General features: G+C 40.4%; 1 protein-coding gene across 1 annotated transcript in view; it reads left to right on the top strand.

Moving 5' to 3' along the window:
• KCNU1 (potassium calcium-activated channel subfamily U member 1) overlaps positions 1-22050 on the top strand; it is a 150371-nt gene that overhangs the window by 113962 nt on the left and 14359 nt on the right. Inside the window, exons 20-23 of the mRNA XM_070252722.1 lie at positions 9220-9316; positions 12744-12968; positions 14338-14524; positions 20394-20465. Of these exons, the coding sequence (XP_070108823.1) occupies positions 9220-9316; positions 12744-12968; positions 14338-14524; positions 20394-20465 (581 nt within the window). The remainder of the gene's footprint in view (positions 1-9219; positions 9317-12743; positions 12969-14337; positions 14525-20393; positions 20466-22050) is intronic.

Genomic DNA, 22050 nt, shown 5'->3' with positions numbered 1-22050 from the left:
AAAAATATATTCATTATTATTATTAAGTTTTGAATACCATCAATGAGAAATTGTGAAAATTTATTTTCTCTCTTGTTCTATCACTATATAATATCAATTTGGTCTCTTGGCCTGCAAAGTTTACGTATTTCCTATCTGGGCCTTCACAGAAAAAATTTTATTGATCCTGTTCTAGATAATTAAGTTGACCAGTATCACTTCAGATGACTGGAAAAAATAGGTAAAGACTAATTTTAGGATAATTTTACAAAGGCATTAATTCTCCCACCCAGGCTATTACTAAAAGTTTTGACTATATTAAAAGAATGTTGAAGAGCTTGGAAAAGTAGAGGTGAATAAAGAGTGCCCACATAAAGAATAATTGACTCTTCAATTATGAAATCTCTTATATATATAAGATAAAGGAATCAAAGTGTAGAATAAAATAATTATTAAGGCACCTGAAATTTGGTGCAGCTACTGTTAGACTTTTTCCCTGTAGTCCTGAGTGATAGAGGATGAGTTTCTGTCATATGGTCAAGTGGAAGAAATTGGGAGAAGATTTCACAAAACATGTAGTTTCTTTATTTTCTTACAGAGTGATGAGAGCTCAAGCATACCTTGGAATCTATTTCCATGGAGATTGTGATATGGAAGAGAAAGACATGATAGGAAAGCAATGCATTCTTGCAAAAATCAAGAAACTACTCACCAGGAAGGCAAATATTATTTATATTTGTATTAAGTATCTGTATAATTCTGTACAGATGCCAATTCTAATCTATAAAAGTAAGAGCTTCTTAGCTGAAAACCTTGACAGTGCTCTAGTTTGGATCTTCCATTTGATCTACAAGGGCAGTAAAGAGGGACATGCACACACTTCTGCCTGCTGGACGTCTAGCGGTGGGCCCTGGGTAATCTCATCAGGGCTGTGAGACGTGGCAAGAAAGAGCCAAGTCGAAACCCACTTATCAGCATACACAGTGGTTCCATGGTGCAGGAGACACTTAGATGAGACATAAGAAGGAATTTTACTGCCAAAAGTTCTGTGTGTGTGTGTGTGTGTTTAGTGGTGATCTTTATATTATAGGAAAGTTCCCGGGAAGTTTGTAGAATCATACTTTCTCTCTCCCTCTCCCCTCCTCTCTCTGCTCTAAATGGCTGCAACTAAGTACATAACATTGGAAAGGCAATAAATGACTCCACAAATTCCTTCTGGGGATGAAGAAGTAGGGGTAAGAGGTGGGGCATCCAGATGGTTTCTTGATATAACAGGCCTGAGCTTCAAGAAATTCATATACTAATGTCACCTATATAGTCACACATAAGAAAAATCGAGGACTTGACGTGCTGCAGAACCTTAATTTCAAGTTAGAGGTGAACAGAGTAGGATGAACATTCTACTTCTTTCCTTTTGTTCTCATTCATCTTGAATTTAAAGAGCTAAAACGTGGAGAGCATCTCAGGAAGAGCGCTCACAACTTTACTTCCTTATCAGGCTATCCCACCCTGTGACTCCTCTTCTGTCTCCCACTAAAGAACCCTGGTTCTTACCTTTCATCCCTAATAACAGCCTGACTTTAATCCCTTCTTCTTATTAAAGCACGCTAACACTCTAACCACAACCTTTCCCTCCCACCGAGACCTCTAATTCTAACTTTTCACCTTTAATCAAGGCACACCACTTTTAAAAAGTAGCCATCATGTAACACACAGAGCAGGAGGAGAGCTCCACATCATGAGTGATCCCAAGTGGCCCCCGTCTCCATTATCTCCATTGCTTCTTGACAGGTCACCTGTGCTAAGTAAAATGTTATAACACTCAGGATGCCTTTATCCAGCAGGCTTCCCTCCAGTGATGGCTTCCAGATGTGAAGAAATTTTAAAAGTCTGTGGCCCTCAACACATCGTTAGGTCCTTCAACCGTTTCCAAAAATCTGTAATCACCAGCATACTAATAATTTGTCTCCATTTTGACATCCAGCAACAGAGATTTCAGAGAAACCAAAGAAGGTGGATAAAGAAGACTTCACAAATAAGTTCCTATTTCTAGAAAAAAAATCCACTAGTATTCATGTACCCTGGAATTATTTTTACTTCCTCTGTACTGTTTGTACCTTTCAATTTAATAGCCCTCCCTCTCTCTCTGTCTCACACACACGCACACTAGCACATGTGCACACTCACACCAGTAACATTTTGATGGATGCTATTTTTTCCAGTCCTAATTTCTTCTGGGAGGTTATTATTGTTAGTAATTGCCCAGGCCAAACCGCTCACCTTACTGCATAAGGAAAGAATTTTTGTCACGCTAATCTCTGACCCAGGCTCAATCCCATAAAACCTTAGAAAGTACATCGGTCGAACGAAAAATGAGCTAGTTTTCAGATATTTCAAATTCCTACTTCCCACCTCCATATCCGCCAAAAAACTAAAAGAAAACTCTTTTGCTTGAAATTTGCATTTGTTTCAGTGAGTGTTTTAGGATCAAAAGAATCAGCGTAACCGACATAATTGTTCAGCTCCTAGTCCATTGAACGGAGAACACTGTATCCCAAACCGCCCATGAAAGGAAAATGTTTTTCATTTAGGTCAACCTCTATGTTTACAATGTCATTTGATATTTGGAAAGAGTTGGGTGGTGTGAGAAAGAGCACCTAAAAATACAACCTCATGCTGAAAAGATTAGCTGAGAAAATTGTTCCCATGAGATGTGAGGCTTGCCCGAAGCCCGGGGCTCTTCTGCCCAGGGCTCAAACTCCAGCCTTTATTACAGGTACCTGCTGCTCTGGGTCATGCCTCATTTGTCCTCACATTGTAGGAAATCCCAAATGCAATATCCATAAAATATAAAGGGATTTAAATGAAAGTCTGTCTGGGGAATGGGTGAGGAAGAGGGAAATTGTCTTTTTTATCTTTCTCCTTGATCTTCCGTCTGGTAACAATTTGAGTTCTTAGATGCCTACATGCATGTTTTCACAGAAGATGCTCTGCGGAAAGCTGTCAGTTTATACTCATCAGAAATAAAGCAAAGCTTAGCAGAGAGATTCTCAAATGGTGAGCTCAGATGTGGGTTTATCTAATACCATCCTATTCTTGCCCAGCCCTGGACCCAGGCTACTCTGACCTCGAGTCTAGCTTCTAAGCAAGAGGGTTTAAAAAAATGTCTTTGCAGAGATTTTAAGTGGTAAACATTGAAAACAGAGGCTGTGGATTTGATAGACTCCACCTGTAAAGCAGCATTTAAAGGCAAACAGAACACTATTCACAGCTGATTTGGTTTACGTTAGAACACAGTTTACATCCTCCCATGTAGACTGAAGTAAGATTACACTGAATCTAATGATATCCTGAATTTTAATACATCTCCTCTTTAAAATATTTACAGTCTTTTTTTAATCACACCTACAGTATTTGCTATTAAAGTTTATAATTTCAAAATGACTTCATGAAGACTTTGCATATTCAAAGAATCAGGAGACAGGAACCAGAGGGAGGGTGAAAGGTATAATTCACTGGAAGCTGTTTGTCTTAAAACATCCAGGACTCTGGCCACCCAACTGTCCTTTCTTCCACTGAACATCAACCAAACTCATCTATAGACATAGAGGTGTAGAAGGTTGTCTGGGCGCATCATGGAAGGTTTTCTGGGCACAGTGTTTTGGGTGTTTTATTCTTCCTTCTCCCCTCTTCCTCCTTTTCTAGGAGTTTTCCCCATTTTGGCAGTAGAGTGACCAGTTTTAGTACTGAAATTCTCCAGTCCCAGGAAAGCCCTTTTCTGAGCAAACCAGAACAGCCAGTCACCCTCGCTGCCACACAGCAGATTTCTTATTCCCTTCCTTTCCTAAGGTTTCCCACCTGGCAACCAAGATGGTTTGGTGCTTTGCCGATGGCCAGGCTCCTGTCAGCACATGTCATGTCCTATGAGATTTCATGGCAGGTTTTCTCTCCTTTTACCCAGTAAAGGAGGCTCAGAAAGACTATCTGGTCAAGCTGGAGGGATGGCATGGAAGCTCATGCACGATTTCTCCTTCTCTTGGCGAGGAGTGACCACAGAGGCCTTTCTAACAGGGAAGCTAGATTGTTCTCCTGCCTTCCTGAGATTCCTCACAGTCTCTTGATCCTGAAAGTTCTCAGAGCTCACAGGAGCCCCTTTCTGCTTGCTTATACACAGGTTCCTAGGGGAATGGACTGTAAAAAATGATCTATGTTTTTAAATCTTAAGTTTCCCTACAGGTAAAAATAATGCCTCGTAATGAATAAATAACCACCAACTGAAACCTAGAAAAATGAAATCATCAAGTGGCCATAAAGACTCATTTCTGAAATTTGACTGTAGCATGGGTGTCAGTGTGTAAGGGTGTATGTACATGTGTGTAAGATTGAGAGAGAGGGAAAGACCACCACAAGATAGAGTGGGAAGCACTGATAATACAACTTGCCCTCACCTCTTCAAATTTTAGGTGATTTTCTCATTCTCAGAACACAAAAGGTGGTATTCAGAAGTGACAATAAATGAGCATTTTCAGATTAGGGGTGAACTGAATAGGCTTGTTGCTATATACAAAGTCATTGGAGAGAAGGCAGCTGTAGCCTGCAAGATGCAAAGTCCTCAGCAGCACCAAAGGCATCCTAGGACTGAGCAATTTTTCTCCATTTTTGGTGGGAACTTGATCACTGCCTTCAAGAGAACATTGTAATGGATTTTTCCAAAGATTGAACCATGAAGGGCGCTGAAACTCCTGGCCCTAAGGACACATTCCTCCTCTCCTCTCCAACCCTTGGCCAAGGGATTTGTTCTTCTCCCCATGCTAAGACTTTATGAAGCTTGTTACTTTTACTTAACTCAAGCCTTGAGCAAAAATTATATCATTCTGCATACAGGCCAGAAAACTCTCTCCTGAGAATTTACAAGCCGCCTATGAAGATTAACAGAGTTTTCAAATGGGATGGTCACATGCCAGGATTTCCTAATGCATCCAGAAATGATGTCTGCAAAAGAAAAAAGGAACCATAGGTGCTTTTTGAACTTTCTAATCGCTATTGTGAACAGTGGAGGGTCTCATTCATTGGTAGATCATCTTTAAGAATAACCGGAGTCAACTCTGTAAATTGGAGATGATGACAACAGACTTAAGCTCTTGGAAACCATGCTTCCTGACCTGGCACTGAAACCTACCCCACCTTCTTAATAAGGGTTTTCCTACATAGTTTATCTCTCTCCCTCATCAGGTGCACCACTGGAAACCAAAGGCACGTGGTCCTTCATTTATATTTTCTGCTATGTGATAGCATTCATACAGGATAAGTTGCTATGGACATGGGAGAATAAAACTTCTCTTCAGAATGGTTCAAGAAAGCAGAGAAGAAACAGCCTGCCTTCCTTAGCTAGGACATGTTCAAGCATGTACTCCTAAGACATTGGCTTTATGCATGTGAAAGAAGCCTGAAGAAAGCCAGTCATCAGTAAAAAAGCCAGAGGCTTTATTCACGTGCTGCTCTGCACATCCACAAGTGGACTGGCTGCAAAGGTTGTTCTCGCCCAGCACATTTGACCTATCAACTTCCTAAGGTGGAAGTCAGAGACCTGATTCTGAGGACATTTCAAGGTTTAGTGCCTCCTGGATGCTCTCAGGTTTCAGTACGACACTTTGCTTGGACACCCAGAAGCCTATCTTGTGACCAGTGAACCAACTCCACCCACATCCCAAACGTTTCTTGTTGAGGGCTCTCTCAGATAACTCCCACCATGTTTCTTGCCAAGCTGCCCTACCCAGAAAGCCCCCTCACCTGAGAAAGAGGCCTCTACTGTGGTCAGGATGTGGCTTTTCTTTTTTGCTCTGAATGACCTGAATGGTGCCTTGTGGCTACCTTGTCCTCCAATAGCATCAGTCTTTATGTTATAATACTTGTTTCCAAGTTCTAAGACTGCTAGTGCTGCACATTCTCATAGATGATTTATTAGTCTCTTTAGGAAGCTATATTTCTGCAAGATTCATGTCATTTGCAAGGCATATGGCAGAAGGGAGCTTTAGTTAAGGGATGGTGAACTAAATTGCATCAGGTTTTGCTTTGGCAAGGACACCAGATGGATGCCTTTATGATGAAGTGGGTCTCCTCTAGCCTCTTCTTTTATGCAGGGCTCCAACAGGTGTTTCCTCTAAGGCATATCTGTTTTCCATAACATCAGAATGAAGAAAGATGTTGGCTGTGACAGCTTGTGTACATAGATCATGCTTTTATTATGATAGAAAGGTGTACAGTGATTGATTTGCTATTCTGAGTCAAGTTAAAATGTACTTGGAAGAAGATCATCTTCCATTTGCCAAAAGGGCATTTAATTTCCAGACCAAGCACTCTCCATTCATTGGGGGAGGAAGGAGGGAAGAGGAGAGGAAGTAGGAAAAAACTGCAGAAAGTGACCAGAAGAAAAGTAGGAGCATTTGTTGTAGACTGGAGTGGTGAAGGCAGAGAGCAGGAAGCCATTTCCCTGAAGATAACTTAGCCACACTATATCAACATCTGAGGGACAGTGTCTAGGAAACTGCACATAGAGAGAAGAGAAGTTTCTATGAATGAGTAACATAGCCAGTTCTCCAAATCCTGATAAAAATCAAAACCAGACTCAGGTCTTAGGTCTGATCCCTGGTGAGTCTCTTTAATAAGCTTGGCATAAAGCCATCACACTGGTCCTGTCTAGTACCATTAAGAGAGCATGTGTTGTGTGGCTCTTAGAATTCTGTGTTGGGACTCATGACTTCTCAATATTTAAACCACCAAAAGGCATGTTAACTTGAATGAACAAGGTAGCCTATTTTGGTCAAGCTGACCTTGAAGCTTACAACATCTTTTGGCTAGGTAAATGACCACAGTCCACTAAATTTATAGTTAGATCTTAAATGGAGAGAAAAATAAAGAAATGCACCTAGGCCTTGGCCAATCGGGTTAGCAATTAGCTTCTCTACTTTTCCAAACCCTTCTCAAGTGCCCCATCCTTCCACCCCAGCTTCCCTGTCTGGGTCCTCTCTCTATCCCATTACTTTAGGCCTGACACTTCAACCCAAGTTTAAGTAAGTCCCTTTGTCTGAAAAATTATGGCCTAAGATAGCAATTTAGAAACTAACCTGGGTAAAGAGAGCAAAATTGCTAGTCATTATATTGGAGTCTGAGTCTTTGGGCCAGGCGTTGGATAACAGGCTGTGTTAGTTCACAAGGAAAATCCCTAACCCTTCAGCACAGAGAGTAATAGGTTGTATTTCTCCCAGGACATACAGTAAAATCTCACAGGAGAATGATGTCATAAGCTACCAGAGCTGAATCTATAGTGTGACATAGTACAGTGTGTCCCCAAAGATGTATCAAGGGATAGTAACATATTTTTAAATAAGTAAGTAAATAAATAAAACAAGTACATAGTAAATAGTAAACGTTTTGGGGGTCAAATAAGTGTGTGAAACATTGGTGTATACAAATTTTAAAGGATTTCCTTTTTGTAAGACTTTTCAGAACCTTCCATATGCTAAAATGTAGTATGAATCTCGAAGAGGGGAAACTTTTCTCAAGATTTATTTGGCTACAGAAAACATTTCCTCAGGAGTTCTCTGGTTACATATTCCATGGAACATGTTTTGAGAAAAGATATTTGTGTTAGGATAAGATGGACTTAGGCGGTGGTAACAACCACAAAATCTCAGTGGCTTAGCACAACAAAGGTGCATTTCTTGTTCATGTTACACATCCAGCACGGGTCAAGGAGGAAAGGGCACTCTGCTCCACATTGTCACTCAGGCAGTCAGGCTGGTCGTATCTATAGCAGGTTAGGAAAGAGCCTGAAGAATCACACCGGGACTTTTCACTATGTCAGCCATCACTTCTCACATTTCATTGGCCAGAACTAGTCATGTGGTCCCACCTAACTGCTCCTATGGTAAGGAAGGAAAGGAGAATTGAATGTTGTAAGCACCAGTAATCTCAACCTCAGCGTTATATTCAAATGCCAGCTTTACAATTTGTTAGCTCTTTGACTTTTATCCCTAAAATAAGGAGTATTCTTTAAAGTCTCTGGGAGAGACAAAAATGCTCACTGAATATTTCAGTTGTTTCCCAGGTTCCTCAGCCCCCTTAAAGTTAGCAGGAGCCATGTGACTAGCTCTGGCCAATGAGATGTGAGCAGCAATGATGTGTGCCACTTTGGTCCAAGGCAGTTAAAAGCCTGGGCTTGACTCTCCACTCTCTTTCTCTTCCTGTGCCTTAATAACTGAGGAGGATGTGTGTTCCAGGTGTGTGGGCTTAAGATGATAGAGCCTCTGTCTCCCTAAGACTCTGAGTGGCAGTATGGAGCAGAGACACCTGCTCACCTGAGTAAAGTATATATTATGAGTGAGAAGTAGCATATGTTGTGTTGAGCCCCTGGGATTTTGAGGTTCTTTCTGCAGGCCACACCTAGATTCTCTTGACTTAAATAGATCCTTTCTAACCTTAAACTTTCTGTGATCCTAGAATGGTCTCCTCTCTAATAAGCAAATGTACATTCCTTAGGATGTGAGTTGGATTCTCCCAAAGATCATCTAACCCTTTTGGTGACCGAATATATTACATGATAAGTGTTGTGCCTAAATGCAATGTGGGGTGATCACGTAGAGGGCTTTGCCACGAACTTAGATCAATATTAGAGCAAAGTTTAGCCCAATGTAGGCTGGTGATGGAAGCTGTAAAGAATGCAGAACACATTTAATAAGTAAGAATGTTTCAACACAGACTCATAAGGAAAGATATGGAAAGGAGAGCAGAGGAAAACAGGGTAAGGAGAGAGATGCCACGCAAGACTCAATCTCACAGCCTTTTGAGTTCTGTATTCAGGTACCTAGGACACCTCTCATGACTTCACCCAAGCAATGGCAGCATCATGATAATAACCAAATTAAGAGCAGAAATGACTACCTTCAAGGCACATATAATCTAAGGTAAAAAGAGAGACTGATGGATCTGTTAAACACACATGCAATCCTTGTGGCCTTGTGCCCAAAGTGCTTAGTATGTCTTCAGCTGTGATACAGTCGGCATTCAGCTCTTGGTGTGCTTCAGACATGAATCTTTATTTTGGAGCCTCACAAACCTGAGGCTGTTCTCTTCGTGTTGTTCTTTGCTTTGGGCTCAAGGATCTAACGAGTTTGACATCTTGGCTTTGTTACACCAGAGCCCCAAATGTTCTCAGGCTAACTCTCTGTTCTCCCTATTCAGGACTTTTCCACATGAAGTGCAACAAGATTTTAGCCAGCTTGACAGCACTGGCATGTTTCACTGGTGCAAAGCAACCGCTTTGGAGAACGTGATTCTGGTAGGTTATCTTGCACCAAATCAAATCAAATAGACCTTCTCCCAGGGTAAATGATGTCCTTCTGCTAGTCATAAGTACCTGCCATTTCTCTTTGTAAACTGTGGATTTTGAAGGAAAATACATACCTCATCAGCCATTCAAATTGCATGCAAGGTAACAGATGTGGCTTTTGACAAAGACTATGTAGGTCATATGCTAGGATTTAAAACAATTAGATCAGATTCTTCAACTACTTCTTCCCTCCATTAACAGTTTAGCTGAGTCAGTTATTCAGAATAACGTTCTCCTGAAACTTTGATGTTTTGCTACTAAATCTAATCAATTTAAATGCACCAGGGAAATATACTGTTTACAAGAACTCTGCAGTCTTTCCTCTTTTTTTTTTAAGTAAGTAATCATTTTCCTAGTTTACTGGTTTTTTGGAGGGGTATTTTTGTTGAGGAAGATTGTCACTGAGCTAACATCTGCGCTAATCTTCCTCTATTTTGTATGTGGGATGCCACCTCAGAATGGCTTGATGAGCAAAGTGTAGGTCCACACCTTGGATCGGAACCCGTGAACCCCAGGCTGCCGAAGTACAGCATGCGAAATTAACCACTATGCCACGGGGCTGGCCCCCCTAATTGACTAGTTTTAAAGTTTGGATTTTCTATAGCAGATTTTCTTAAAGCTGTCTACACATAGACTTAACACATTCACCAAGAATGTATTTCCTAGATGCTCCCCTCCCCGTACAACATGAGTGAATCCTTATGTTAGAATCCTGTCCCTGTCTCTGTCCTTTCAAGGAGGCAAACCAACTCAGCTCACTAAAGTGTCAGCAACTAAGAAATAAAAAGCCTTATGTCCTAAGTCTTCTGGATCCCCATCTATTCTCATTTTCCAGAACTGGAAGCTTGGGTCTAATCCCAGTGGTCTACTTTGCAAGCAGTAGTTGGTAAATTTAACTAATAAAAGTGATTGCTTGCATATTGTATGAACTCTATATCATTTTTTCAACTATGACTAATTGATAATTATATATTTTTTCCTGCTTTCCAAAAGTGATTTAGTTCACTTTTTTCTGTTAAACACACACACACACAAGATCCTTGTGGCTCAGTGCCCGTGTCCTGTCAGAATATGTTCCAATTTTTGTAAAAGCAGATCAATCATTTGATCAGAAGCACAAAATTGTCAGTGCTGTCATATCCACTAGAAGGCTATTTGGGTTGCTGAAACTCACCATTTTAGCAAGTATGTCTTATTCTAAACTAAGCAAAATAAACATCCGTTGAGCAGGAAGCCAAACATGTTTTCAGTGGGAGGGAAATCTTTGAGGAGGTTGGGAAGTTGGTTGCAGATGGAGGCATCCAAGAGACCAAGAAATGGAAATCACAGACGTTCTCTGATGCCATATTTATTAGGCACGCAGTCAGGTTGCTGTAACAGATCTCCCCCTTATGACACTTGACGTGGAATACAGTTCAGAACACCCACTGAGTCTCTTGATACATTTAGAAGGGCTTCTAGTTTAAGAAATGCTAAGTGTCTCGAAACTTGTGGCCCTGGAGGGGAGATGTCCAGATTGCAAAGTTCAGGGAGGCTTTGAACTTGGTTTAGTTTGCAGAAGGGTCCAGGGGAAGCAGTCGATTTAAGTTACTTTGAACGAACACTGCATCCTCCTCTTCCCCCAAAAGCCACCATCTCTCTCAATTGGGAGACAATTTTGTGCCACAGTTTCCTGGAGAAATTGCCTCTCTAGCTGTGCACAGTAATGCACTCTGCCATGTATCTTGTTTCTAATTGTTTAGTTCTACTTACAAGAGCAATTGTTGGACTTCAGGCATGTTACATTAAATACTGTTAAAGGCTTCATTATTCAAGTTAAAACTAATCAGATTAGCTAGAGACAATTATTTAACAGGTTTGGTTAAGATTTATATCACTCTCTAGGAAGGCTCTCCAGACAAGTAGCTTTATTCCCCCTCAGAACATGATTCCCTTTGGAAAGAGTATTTCCCAATGTATGCTAATTTGACATACTCTAACTGTTGAGATGTCAGATGCTACTTATTTATCTTGTTAGATTTCATCCACTCCTGTTTCATAGAAGTTTGTCATTAACCCAGCTAAGGACTGGCATAAGGTAGAATGATATACCCACTGGAAATATTCTGAGTCTTTATGTGCTCAGGAATGTAGGACACGCTTCATAGAGGAAGTCCTTTTAAATACATTTAACTTATTCTCTACCACCCTCCAAGAGTCCTCCTCTGGAAATCTAGGAACTCAATAAGATTCAGATCTTATTAATAGTTATTGAAGAATAGTGAGTCAAACAGCGTACTTTCAATCTATTAATTAATTTCCACAACAGAATGAACTTTTATTTTTAAACCATTTAAACTTAAAGAAATTGAGGGTCAGGGATGTCAACTAGTTTGTTCATAGTCATGCAACTAATGATGAAACCCGCATACAGAATCAGCTCTTCTCACTCCAGGTCGAGTACTCATTCCACTCCATCCCAGCGCCACGAGAGATGATTGATTCATTCCCTGAAAGAAATCATACCAAGGCTTAAAATAAGTTTCCTACAGGAATAACATTCTTTTTTATTAAAGTTACATTTATTGTTTTTAAAAGTCTGCATGAATGTGGGGGAAATCTCATCTAAATATTCGTCATGAATATTATTTTGTTTTCGACTTAGAGGTATAAGGGAGATGTTATCACTTGGCAATGCTGATGATAGTGAGAGACATAGTCAAATGTTTGGGATCAAATGGAATTTTTATAACCTTCTAATTTCTTTTGTGCGTTTTGCATGATGATTTCCCTCAGCTCTGGAGTCTATTCAATCAGTTCAGTGTATGAGGTTAAACCATACGAAATTGACAATATTCAACCATTTTTGACTTTTTATAAGTCAATTTCATGTGGTTCAAACTAATATGTATTTTCATTTGTATGAAAAGCCAGTGAAAACTGCAATATGTTATACAGCTTGATGTAATTTTTAGGGCTCTCTAGAAGACTTAAGTTTAGCAATGGAATTTGGAATGTTTTAGTTTTTCATTGAAGCTTCCTACAGCACGTACAAGGCTAAAAATGTATAATGAAAATAAGAGATATTTTCTCCATTTGGTTCAGTGATTTCACACCTTGAGGTATGATGCTGATCTGAGTTTTAATTGATGCACTTCAAGCTAATAGAAAATTAAAAACAGTGAAATAAGAAGGAGCTCCGCAGAAAGATAAAAAGTATAATTGCACACTGTTGATAAGGTCCATTTTTTATGAGCAATTTGCAAAATTGTATTATCCTCATGAAAGTGCTCCTGTGGTTGTACCTAGAAGAGTTGGGATGAGGGGAAGGAGCCCTCTCTGAGGGACTGTTGTCTTGTTTCTAAAAATGACCAGACTCTGGCATGCTTATGCTTAGAAACGAAGCGACAAGTCAAAGCATGAGTTTCAGAACCACGTTGTAGCATGTATCTTTGGAGACGCCCACTCAACGCTGATGGGGCTTCGGAATTTTGTAATGCCTTTGAGAGCTAGCAACTATACCCGGCAGGAGCTGAAGGACATTGTGTTCATTGGCTCTCTGGATTACCTGCAGAGAGAATGGCGATTTCTTCGGAATTTTCCGCAGATATACATTCTGCCTGTAAGTATCACATAAGGGATAGTGAATATTTATAATGATAATAACACTAACAGTACTAGCATTAATAATAAGAATAAAATAAAAATGGCTTGCAGTTATATAGTGCTTATTGGTACCAGAAACTGTTCTAATCATTTTACATATATTAACTCATTTAAACATCAAAATAACCATATGGGGTAGATTTTAAAGACGTTGAACTTTAGGGATAGAGAGAGTAAGCAACCTGTCCAAGTTTACACAGCAGGTTAGTAGCAGAACTAGGATTTAAATCCAGACATTGTGGCTCCTGAGTTTATGCTGAGGGGCCACTCTGTTTTATGTTTATAACTATGTTTTATAGTCTTTCTATAGATCAGAGTTTCTCTGCATTTCTGAATCTGATTCTGACTTAATGGCTGAACCTAAGCTGATACTGGCCAGCCTTTGCACTCTACCTCTCTCTTCTTTTCTGGAGACACGGCTTTTATGGAATAACGCCATGCAGTCCTTGATAGATGAATGAAAAGGAAGAATTAGCTTTACATTTCTGAGAAATGGATCCACTATGCAAATGTGGCATTGAGGTTGTTATCATATTTTCTCTGAAGCTTCATAGGTCTGTATCCCATTATATGCCACCATTTTCCCGGATGAAAAACAGCCATTATGTGTGGTGTGAAATGCCACCAAAGCATTTGATTTTTCATGAAATAATGCTGTCAATATGTAAGGAGTATTTTTCAAACTTCAAAAATGGTTCTCTCAAAAAGTAAATTTTGTTTGCTTTTTAAAAAAGCCACCATAAAGTTCCCTGCCATGCTCCCATACTTTAGTCCATAGAAAAGAAGAAAAGAAAATGACCAGAAGTCTCCAGACCCAGCTAGGAATTACCAATATTCAAGTCTAAGCTACCTGAAGGCAGGACCAGATCTATCCCTGTTTCTCCACCAAAGGAAAGAAGCAACCAGCACTTTGCTAGTTAATCTGGAGAGTACAAGCAGGGTGAGCTACAGGCAAAATTGTAAGGATGCAGAATCTGCCTTTAGACTCATAACTTCTCCTTCCTCTGAATTTTCCTCACCACTGTTACCCTTACTCTGCTTCTCTGCTCCCACCTGAGTCATCTAAATGGATTCAGGCTCCTCCCTCCCCACCCTCTTTTGTGTCACCCAACATGCTCTCAGAAAAGGGTCTGTGAAATTTAGTCACATTAAGATATTAATGATTGATGAGGCTAAATCTGTCAACTATCAGGCACTAAGTCAATGGAGGCTGGAGAGGCTTTGGCTCAAAAATCACTTTACTCACAAAGATCCACCACCATGAGTCATGATATAAGATCCTTTCATCTGAGAAGTCCCTTCTTTACCTGGTTTTCTCTCTTTAGGGATCTGCACTCTATTCTGGAGACCTCCATGCAGTCAACATAGAGGAATGTTCTATGTGCGCTGTCTTATCCTCCCCATCCAAGTCAGCAAGCAGCCCGACTCTGGCAGACACAGACACCATCATGGCCACCCTCGCCATCGGATCATTGAAGATTAGGTGCCATACCCAGACAACCTCGGAGCCACGTAAGAACAACTCCCTAACAGGAATAGGCTAGGGAGAATGGAATAAGGAAAGAGAACTAACTCCTCTCTGAAGCACTTTAATCATGGGGATGAGGAGAGGTTGGGCCAGATGTCCTCTAAGATCCCTTCCAACTCTGAGAATGCTGTCGTAGAAGTAGTGGACAGCTCAGTCCTTGGGAATCCTAAGTCAAATGAAAAATGATATTCATCTCTTGTAAATGGAATGCACATAACACTGTTTCCCCACTTTAAGGAAAATCACAAAATTGTAAATGCTATTATTGTTGTTATTGATCAACCATCAGTGAACATAACAATTGGTATATTATTGTAATTAACAACAGGTATTATTGTTGTCAATCAATTCTCATTGGATCTTATAGATGTTCAAGTTACTATTCTTAGTTTCATGGTTGAGAGAATGACATATATTCTCATCTCTTCAAGATGCTTTCACTATATGAATTTTAGAAGATTATCTCTAAGGTCCGTTCCAATTTCTATAGACTGAAAATGTCATGTTTCAGCTTCAAATTGGAAAGAGACGGTGAGAAATGGAGATGTCTTCAGGATGGGGCTCGTGTCTTTTGCCCCTTTGTATTTCTCTCAGTGCCTAGTACAACTAGTAGTAGATGCTTAATACACACCTATTGAAGTGAAGCCAATGAGCCAGGGAGCTGGACTCTTGAGGAGTTGCCACACATGTCACACTACCCAGAATGTGCTTGAGGTAAATTCCCACTACAAAATTGTGGTTTCCCTTCTCTCCCCAAATGGGAAAATGCTTTCTACAAATGTTCTACTAGCCACTCAACCTAATATGAAAGTGCTGTTACTGAATAATTTTCTGTATCTAAAACAGACTTTCAATTCAAGAAATAAAGGTAAACCATGATTGGAGTCCATACATAGAGCCATTTCCCTTGGGGCTGTTGATCCTCTGTAATCAAGCTCAGGTATTCAGTCCTCTGGCCACATAGCTGGTGACCACAGCTATTCCACTTTGCATGGAACTTGGAGATGTCAGATGTCAAAGGCATTGTAAGGCTTTCATGATTATGGCTATGGATAAAAGTGTTCGTGAGTCAAACTGGAAATACAAAAGAACTCTCTCTGACTCCTAGGCACTGTTGCTAGGAAGGAAAATATAAGGTTCTTCGGACAAAGGAATACACAAGTAATCTAGTCTAATTTTTGGTAGGTGCACTGAGCCAGCTACTTGACACACCCTCACTAAGCAACCAAACACCACTCAGCACCCAGGATTTCAGGAGTTTTTGCAAAGCAGAACTAATAGCAAAGTACCTCATGAATATCACAGTACCATGAAAATTCAGACTAAGGAGGTGTGAGCCATACCTCTGCTGAGAAAATCTGAAGATCCATGAAAATGCTGTTGTGTTCAGCTTGTGAATCCTTAGCTTAGCAATTAGGGTCACTCAGATTTACAAAAGATTTGTGCGTGGTGTGTGAATGTGAGTATATGTGTGTATCATTCTTGCAACTTTCTGTAATTGGGAAGAAAAGAAATATTCACTTTAAAGGCAGTATCATCAATAAACAAATGAAAATGCCCACTCAATAAAAGCTTGTGATAAAATGACAACACCAGAAGCCATCTAGTTAATCATCTGGGTGACTTGTCTTTCCTGTTATTATATTATTTTAATCTCACATCCTATGTAGGCTAGAAAGATATAAACCTATGATTTTAATTCTAGTTTCCTTTATATCTAATGATTTTCATCCTTTCTCTTATTTATTCATTCATTCAACAAAAATATATTGAAGTATGATGTGTCCTGTGCTCTTTTATAGGCTAGAAGGTTGCCCTTAAAGGAACAACTAAATGGATTGGTAGAAGGAGATAGAGGACAGAGGGAAAAAGGATTGGAAAGAAGGAAAAGAAAATGAAGGACTGTCAAAGTATTTGAATCTCATGAAGTATGAGTAGGCGCTTTCCTCAAAGATAAAAGAGAAAGTTTAGAGAAAAATATATTGTGTAGGTCTTGTACCATCCTTCTGTGGATGTCATCATACCCTTTTGTGTGATGGGGAAATATAAGTCCAGAAAGGCTCTACTGTGCCACCTAGCAAAGGTCATAAATTCTGTTTATCTTGTGCTATAGCATCAGTAAAGTCACATTGTCAGCACATATGAATAGCAAAGGACTATTACTCAGAACTTCACCAATTACTCTGGCATCATAGAAATCTACCTGGAGTTTATATATAGAAATTCCCAATCCTCAGAGAAGCTTGTTTGGTTCTGTTAACCACTCTTTCCATTTCATATTAATACTCCTCTTGCACCATACCTAAGAGGTGGAAACAGGAATACCCACATCCAAGAATTGAAAGTATAAATGATGGTGAAATTCTTCCAGGAGGTAGAAAGCATCTTCCGTGCTGAGCACCAACATAAGTCTGGCTGATGCACAATTTTCTTTCCCTTCCTCTAGGACAGTTATTCTCAACCAGGGTCAATTTTGCACTGAGAGGTCATCTGACAATGTCTAGAGATAGTTTTGATTGTCACAACGTGGGGGATGCTTTTGGCATCTAGTGAGTAGAGGTGAGAGATGCTGCCAAAGATCCCATAATGCACAGGACAGTCCCAAGTAATAAAAAACTTTTTGGCCCCAAATGTCCATAGTACTGAGATTGACAAACCTTGCCCTGGCTTACCTGGTGAGACTTTTGTGGGATTAGTAGGCTTTCCCACACCTTCACGGTCATAATAAAGTTGCATAGGAAGCTCATCTAGGACCATCAAGGTTGTTGCATACAGTGATTCACCAAGAGATGTTGGGGGTGGCGGGACAACGGAATCAGGACTCTCCAAAGGATCAGTAAGAACGCTGGGCCTCCTGGACACCTCCATGGAAAACTTCAGGTTTTCCAGTGATATTGTAATTACTGCCCTGTCACGTCATAAAGAGAAGAGGTAGGCAAACCTAGGTACTGAACTAAATAATCTGTGGCATAATCTAAACATATAACGGTAATTAAGTCTGACAACTTAATATGCTACTGAAATTTAAATGTACAGTAGTAATCTACAATTAAGCAATCTTTTGTAATAGCAACCTGCCAGCCTGGAAGATTTCAGGTATAATACTGTGTACTATTAGGTAGAAAAATATTGACATTAGTAAAATGTGCCCAGGCTATGATCTGACACATATTCAAATTAACTATTGCTGTACAGGAAAAGATGGAGTTAAGGCAGAAAGTCAGCTGCCATCCTTCAGCTGGTGTCAGAAGCAGACATTTAAGCAGTCACTTCAGCCGATGTGGATACGTCTGTATCCAATGAGAACATTTGACTCTGAAAGTTAGGATTTTCCAAGCCCTTTGTTCAGGGAATTGGAATCAAAAAGTAGGGGTCAAAGGAGAATTTCCTCTTTGAGGGAAACTGATCTCAATGTCTTACTGAAAATGCCAGCCAAACTTTGTATATTTTAGTAGGGCTACAAATTAAAAATGGCATGGGCTTTGATCTTGGTGCTCATCAGAGTATGAAAACCCATCCACCGTTTCTAAGCTATATAATCTTAGGCAAGGTATGTAAAGCCTGAGTCAGTTTTCCCATCTTCATTAATTCACAGACTTGATGTGACCGTGGTATAATTCTTATCTCCCTACTCTTTCTACTGCTTACAGCAGCCAGAGGGACCGTTTACAGATATTTATCAGATAATGCCAATTCCCTTCTTTAAACCACAATGGTGATTCATGACAAATATAGGAATATCATATAGGGTCCTGCAGGCCAATAGGGAGTTTGAATTTTCTCCTATTTCATCCTTTTTATACTGGCTCTTTCCTACCTTAGGTCCCCTATGCCATTCCCTCTGCCTGGAGGGAATTTTTCTCATCCCTCAGGACTCTGTTCCACTGTCGGAGAAGCCTCTCCTCAAACCCTGTCTAAAGTAACCTACCACCTAAAGGTTTGGGTTTTTTGCAGCCCCCATCACTATATGGAAAAATTTTGTATTTGCAACATGTGGTATGTCTCTGGGGCAGGGACTCTTCACAGTCCTAGCATGGAGTATATACTCTAAATATTTGTAGAAGGAAGAAAGGAAGGGAGGAAGGAAGGGAGGAAAGGTACATAAACCATCTCTCACAGTTCTGGGAATAAAGTAGAATCTCATTCGCCCCAAGTCTTCCTGCATTATGGAAATCCCCAGAGATTTTTTTAGGGAAAACAGCTTAAGGTATTCAGATCCCATCATGAATAAGATTTACCAGGATATTAGGATGTCTGAACTCTTAGCCATCAATGTAAATCTTCCTCTTAAATAGCAGTGTGAACAAGGAAAAGATGGAGTTAAGGTAGAAAGTCAGCTGCTGTCCTTCAGCCAGTGTCAGAGCAAATGGACTTCCATTCCCTCACCTGAAGTTAAAGGGTTTTACTAAATTACTAAGGTCAGGTCTAACTGTAAACCAGATGTGTTGAGCTCTTCCCGTGGGGCTTCTGTTTTTACCCTGAATCGTCCTTGAAGCATGACTCAGAAGTTTAGTGGCTATCAAAAATATAATCAGCTCTACTCTGCATTAATAAGAAGTGAAGGCTTTTTATTGAATACTTCTTGGGGAGATGGAAGAGATGGTAAATATTGTAGTAAGTGGCATTCTTTCTGAAAACAATCTCTTTTTGGATTTTCTCTTTCCACATCCCCATCTCCATGACTAGATCTCCACAGCCTCTCTTTGTCTGTCTCTTGGGCTGTCTTACCACCTAGCTCATCTCCCTTCACTCCACTTTTCACTCTCCCTCCCCTGCCACCTACCTGGCTCAGGAAACAAAGGATCCTCCAAATATTTCACCTTCTTCCAAGGCAGCAGAGAATTTTAACTACAAGTAGAATTTTAGCTTTCACAGTATTTTTTCCCCATTACGTGATATTCTAGGGAAAGTTCAAGAAAGGTAACCAACAGTTTTAAAGCATAACTTCTGATGAGATCCTTGTGTGTGGTTTTGTTTGTTAACGAGACCCCGATTCCCATTTCTCTCTTCTTTTTTCTTTCTTTACATTTTTTATTTTAATTTGGAGACCCAAACTCTGGTATCCTGCTTTTTTTCTTTGAAACTCTTCATGGTTCATCATGTGATCATGCTGTGTTTCAGACCAGTGCTGAGCATCCGCTCTCTTTTGGAGAGACTAGATGAGACTAGACCAAAGGCAGGAGGGAAGTCTGTCTGTAGCTGAATTCAAAGGTCAGAGGCCCCCAGTGACACTCTACCCAGTCTTTAAGGAGCTCCAAAGGCATTCCAGGTTGAGGCAGACTAACCAGAGATGGGAAGCAGCCAGTTCAGCTGAAGAAGAAAGAAGACATGAGCAGTGCTCCAGCCCAGAGAGGATCTCAAAGAGCCAGAAACTAGTCATGATGTCTCCAAAAGCACTGATGGAACAGCCATTTGTTCACAGTTTCCTCAAGGTTATACAAGCAAATGGATGTGGTTTGAAGCACTTCCTGCCTGAGCCATTGTTCAGCACCACCACTCCATGGAGAGTAATCATTATTTACTTATGATGTCAATGAGCAACTACTGGGAGAGCTTTGTCTTTTTTGTAATTCATGTGAAGTGCCAATTAGAAAACCTACACACATACACACTTACACACACAACACACCATATGTCTCAAAAGGAGATGCTGAGGAGGCCCAAATTTTTCTTTTTTTTTTTTTTTTTTTTTTGGAAATATGCAGAAGGATTTAGGATTTGGGCATGACAGTAACTTTGCCAAGAGAAAGTATTTAAGTTACACGGTGTACTTCTATATCCTTGTCAACGTTTGCAAGGCACTTTATTTACATTTGTCAATCTCTTTTCTTCTTTGTTATTATCTGTCTACAGAGTCTTCAAGGGGCTGTAATGGATATTCTGAAAAATCAGGCTACAGAAGAATTCCCATTCTCACTGAACTGAGTAAGTTGTGTTTCAAAGACAAAATTCAAGGGACAAATCTTTGTGAGCCATGATTGATGTTCCAAGTTTCTTTTTAAAATCCACAATCCAAGGACTGGGGAACCAGAACGTGGCCTAGAGAGCATTAAGTACTTGACTGGACTTTACACCAGGCTTTTACCCAATTGGTGACATCATCCAGCAAAGCATGCTAGATCTGGGTGTCAGGATGCAGGAATAGCATCTGCTTTCTCCACTCTTCCAGTTATCAGAAAAGGGAGACCAGCAACTGGCTCAGTCTCACTGAGAGCGAATCTCCCACAGGCTGGGACATGGACTTGAAGACTGCTAGAAAGGAGCTCTGTATACCAACTTACCTACCCATCATGGAGCTTAGGTCAGGCAGCTTCCTTTCCTGTAGTGATAGCAGCACTGGCGTTGGGGTGAGGAAAGTAAGGCACCCAGGGTGCAGACTTTAAGGGGACATTCACTCTTGGGGTCCTTAAATTTTGTGTCCCAGGAGTCTCCCTGTATCATCTTAAGCCCGGCTCTGAGTGGTGCTCTTCTGAAATGGAAGTACTCCATGCAGAAATAACAGGATAAACTTCTATCTCTCACCAACACCTTATGGAAAATGCACATACATGAAACTTTCCTAGATATGAGGAGCTCTGAGAGCAGAAAGAAGGGAAGGGAAGACAGGGAAGGTGACTGGGTGCATTTTGGGGTATGTTTGTGAGGCACTAGGGGACACACTGGGATTTAATACTGGTAATAACTGATGAAAAGAGGGGAAGATGCCAGAGAGGTGAATGGTGCCTTTAACAAAGATTGGACCAACTCAAAGATGATCTCTAAAGCTGGTCCTGAGCATGTGATTTGACTCGATTGTATAGTGTAGCAAGATTCCTAATGGGCATTCTATGATTCAGGGTATCTAAGCTGAGTGAGACTTATACCAAACTAGATGAACCCAGAAATGAAGTCCCAGAAATGAAGCAAGGGTACAAAGAGAGGAATCAGTAGGTGACATTACCAAGTTGTCTGGGAGTGACAATGCAGTAGGTGGGAAAGAGTCTAGTCCCCCTGAATCCCGGACCAGCATCTCTTCGGATCCAGCTTTGAAGATCTCAGATCTCTTGATCCTGACTTGTACCTGCCAGCCCATTTGTAACCCTCTCAAAACTGTCAGCTACATTTTTTACTTTTAATTTTTCTACCTTTTGAACCATCTCTAACTCCGAGGTGTATATATACCAAGGACATTGATTAGAAGACTGTAATGTAAGAGTATTTGGAACGGAATCAGCCAGCTTCTCACAGGCCCAGAAGTGTATCTGGTCCTTCTCCAGGGACTTATGTCTTTGTTCAACTAAAGGCTTTCTGGCACTAGGTGGCCCTTGTCAAATTAGCCTGACAAGTCATCTGCCAGCTCACTTAGTTTTTTGTTCTTGTTCCGGCTGGAAAGGGTCACAATTACATGAGAGTTACAGGTCTGACTGCCAGCACTTTGGTACAGAATGTACAGTGAACTACAGAAAAATAAGGAAAATAGCTAGAGAAACTGAGGCTGCTGGTTTAGGATAACACAGTCAGATTTGGACAA

This window comes from Equus caballus, chromosome 27 (assembly GCF_041296265.1).
Source record: "Equus caballus isolate H_3958 breed thoroughbred chromosome 27, TB-T2T, whole genome shotgun sequence".
Lineage (NCBI taxonomy): Eukaryota > Metazoa > Chordata > Mammalia > Perissodactyla > Equidae > Equus > Equus caballus.
The sequence above is the reverse complement of the archived record's forward strand: the minus strand, read 5'-3'. Positions and strand labels throughout refer to the sequence as shown.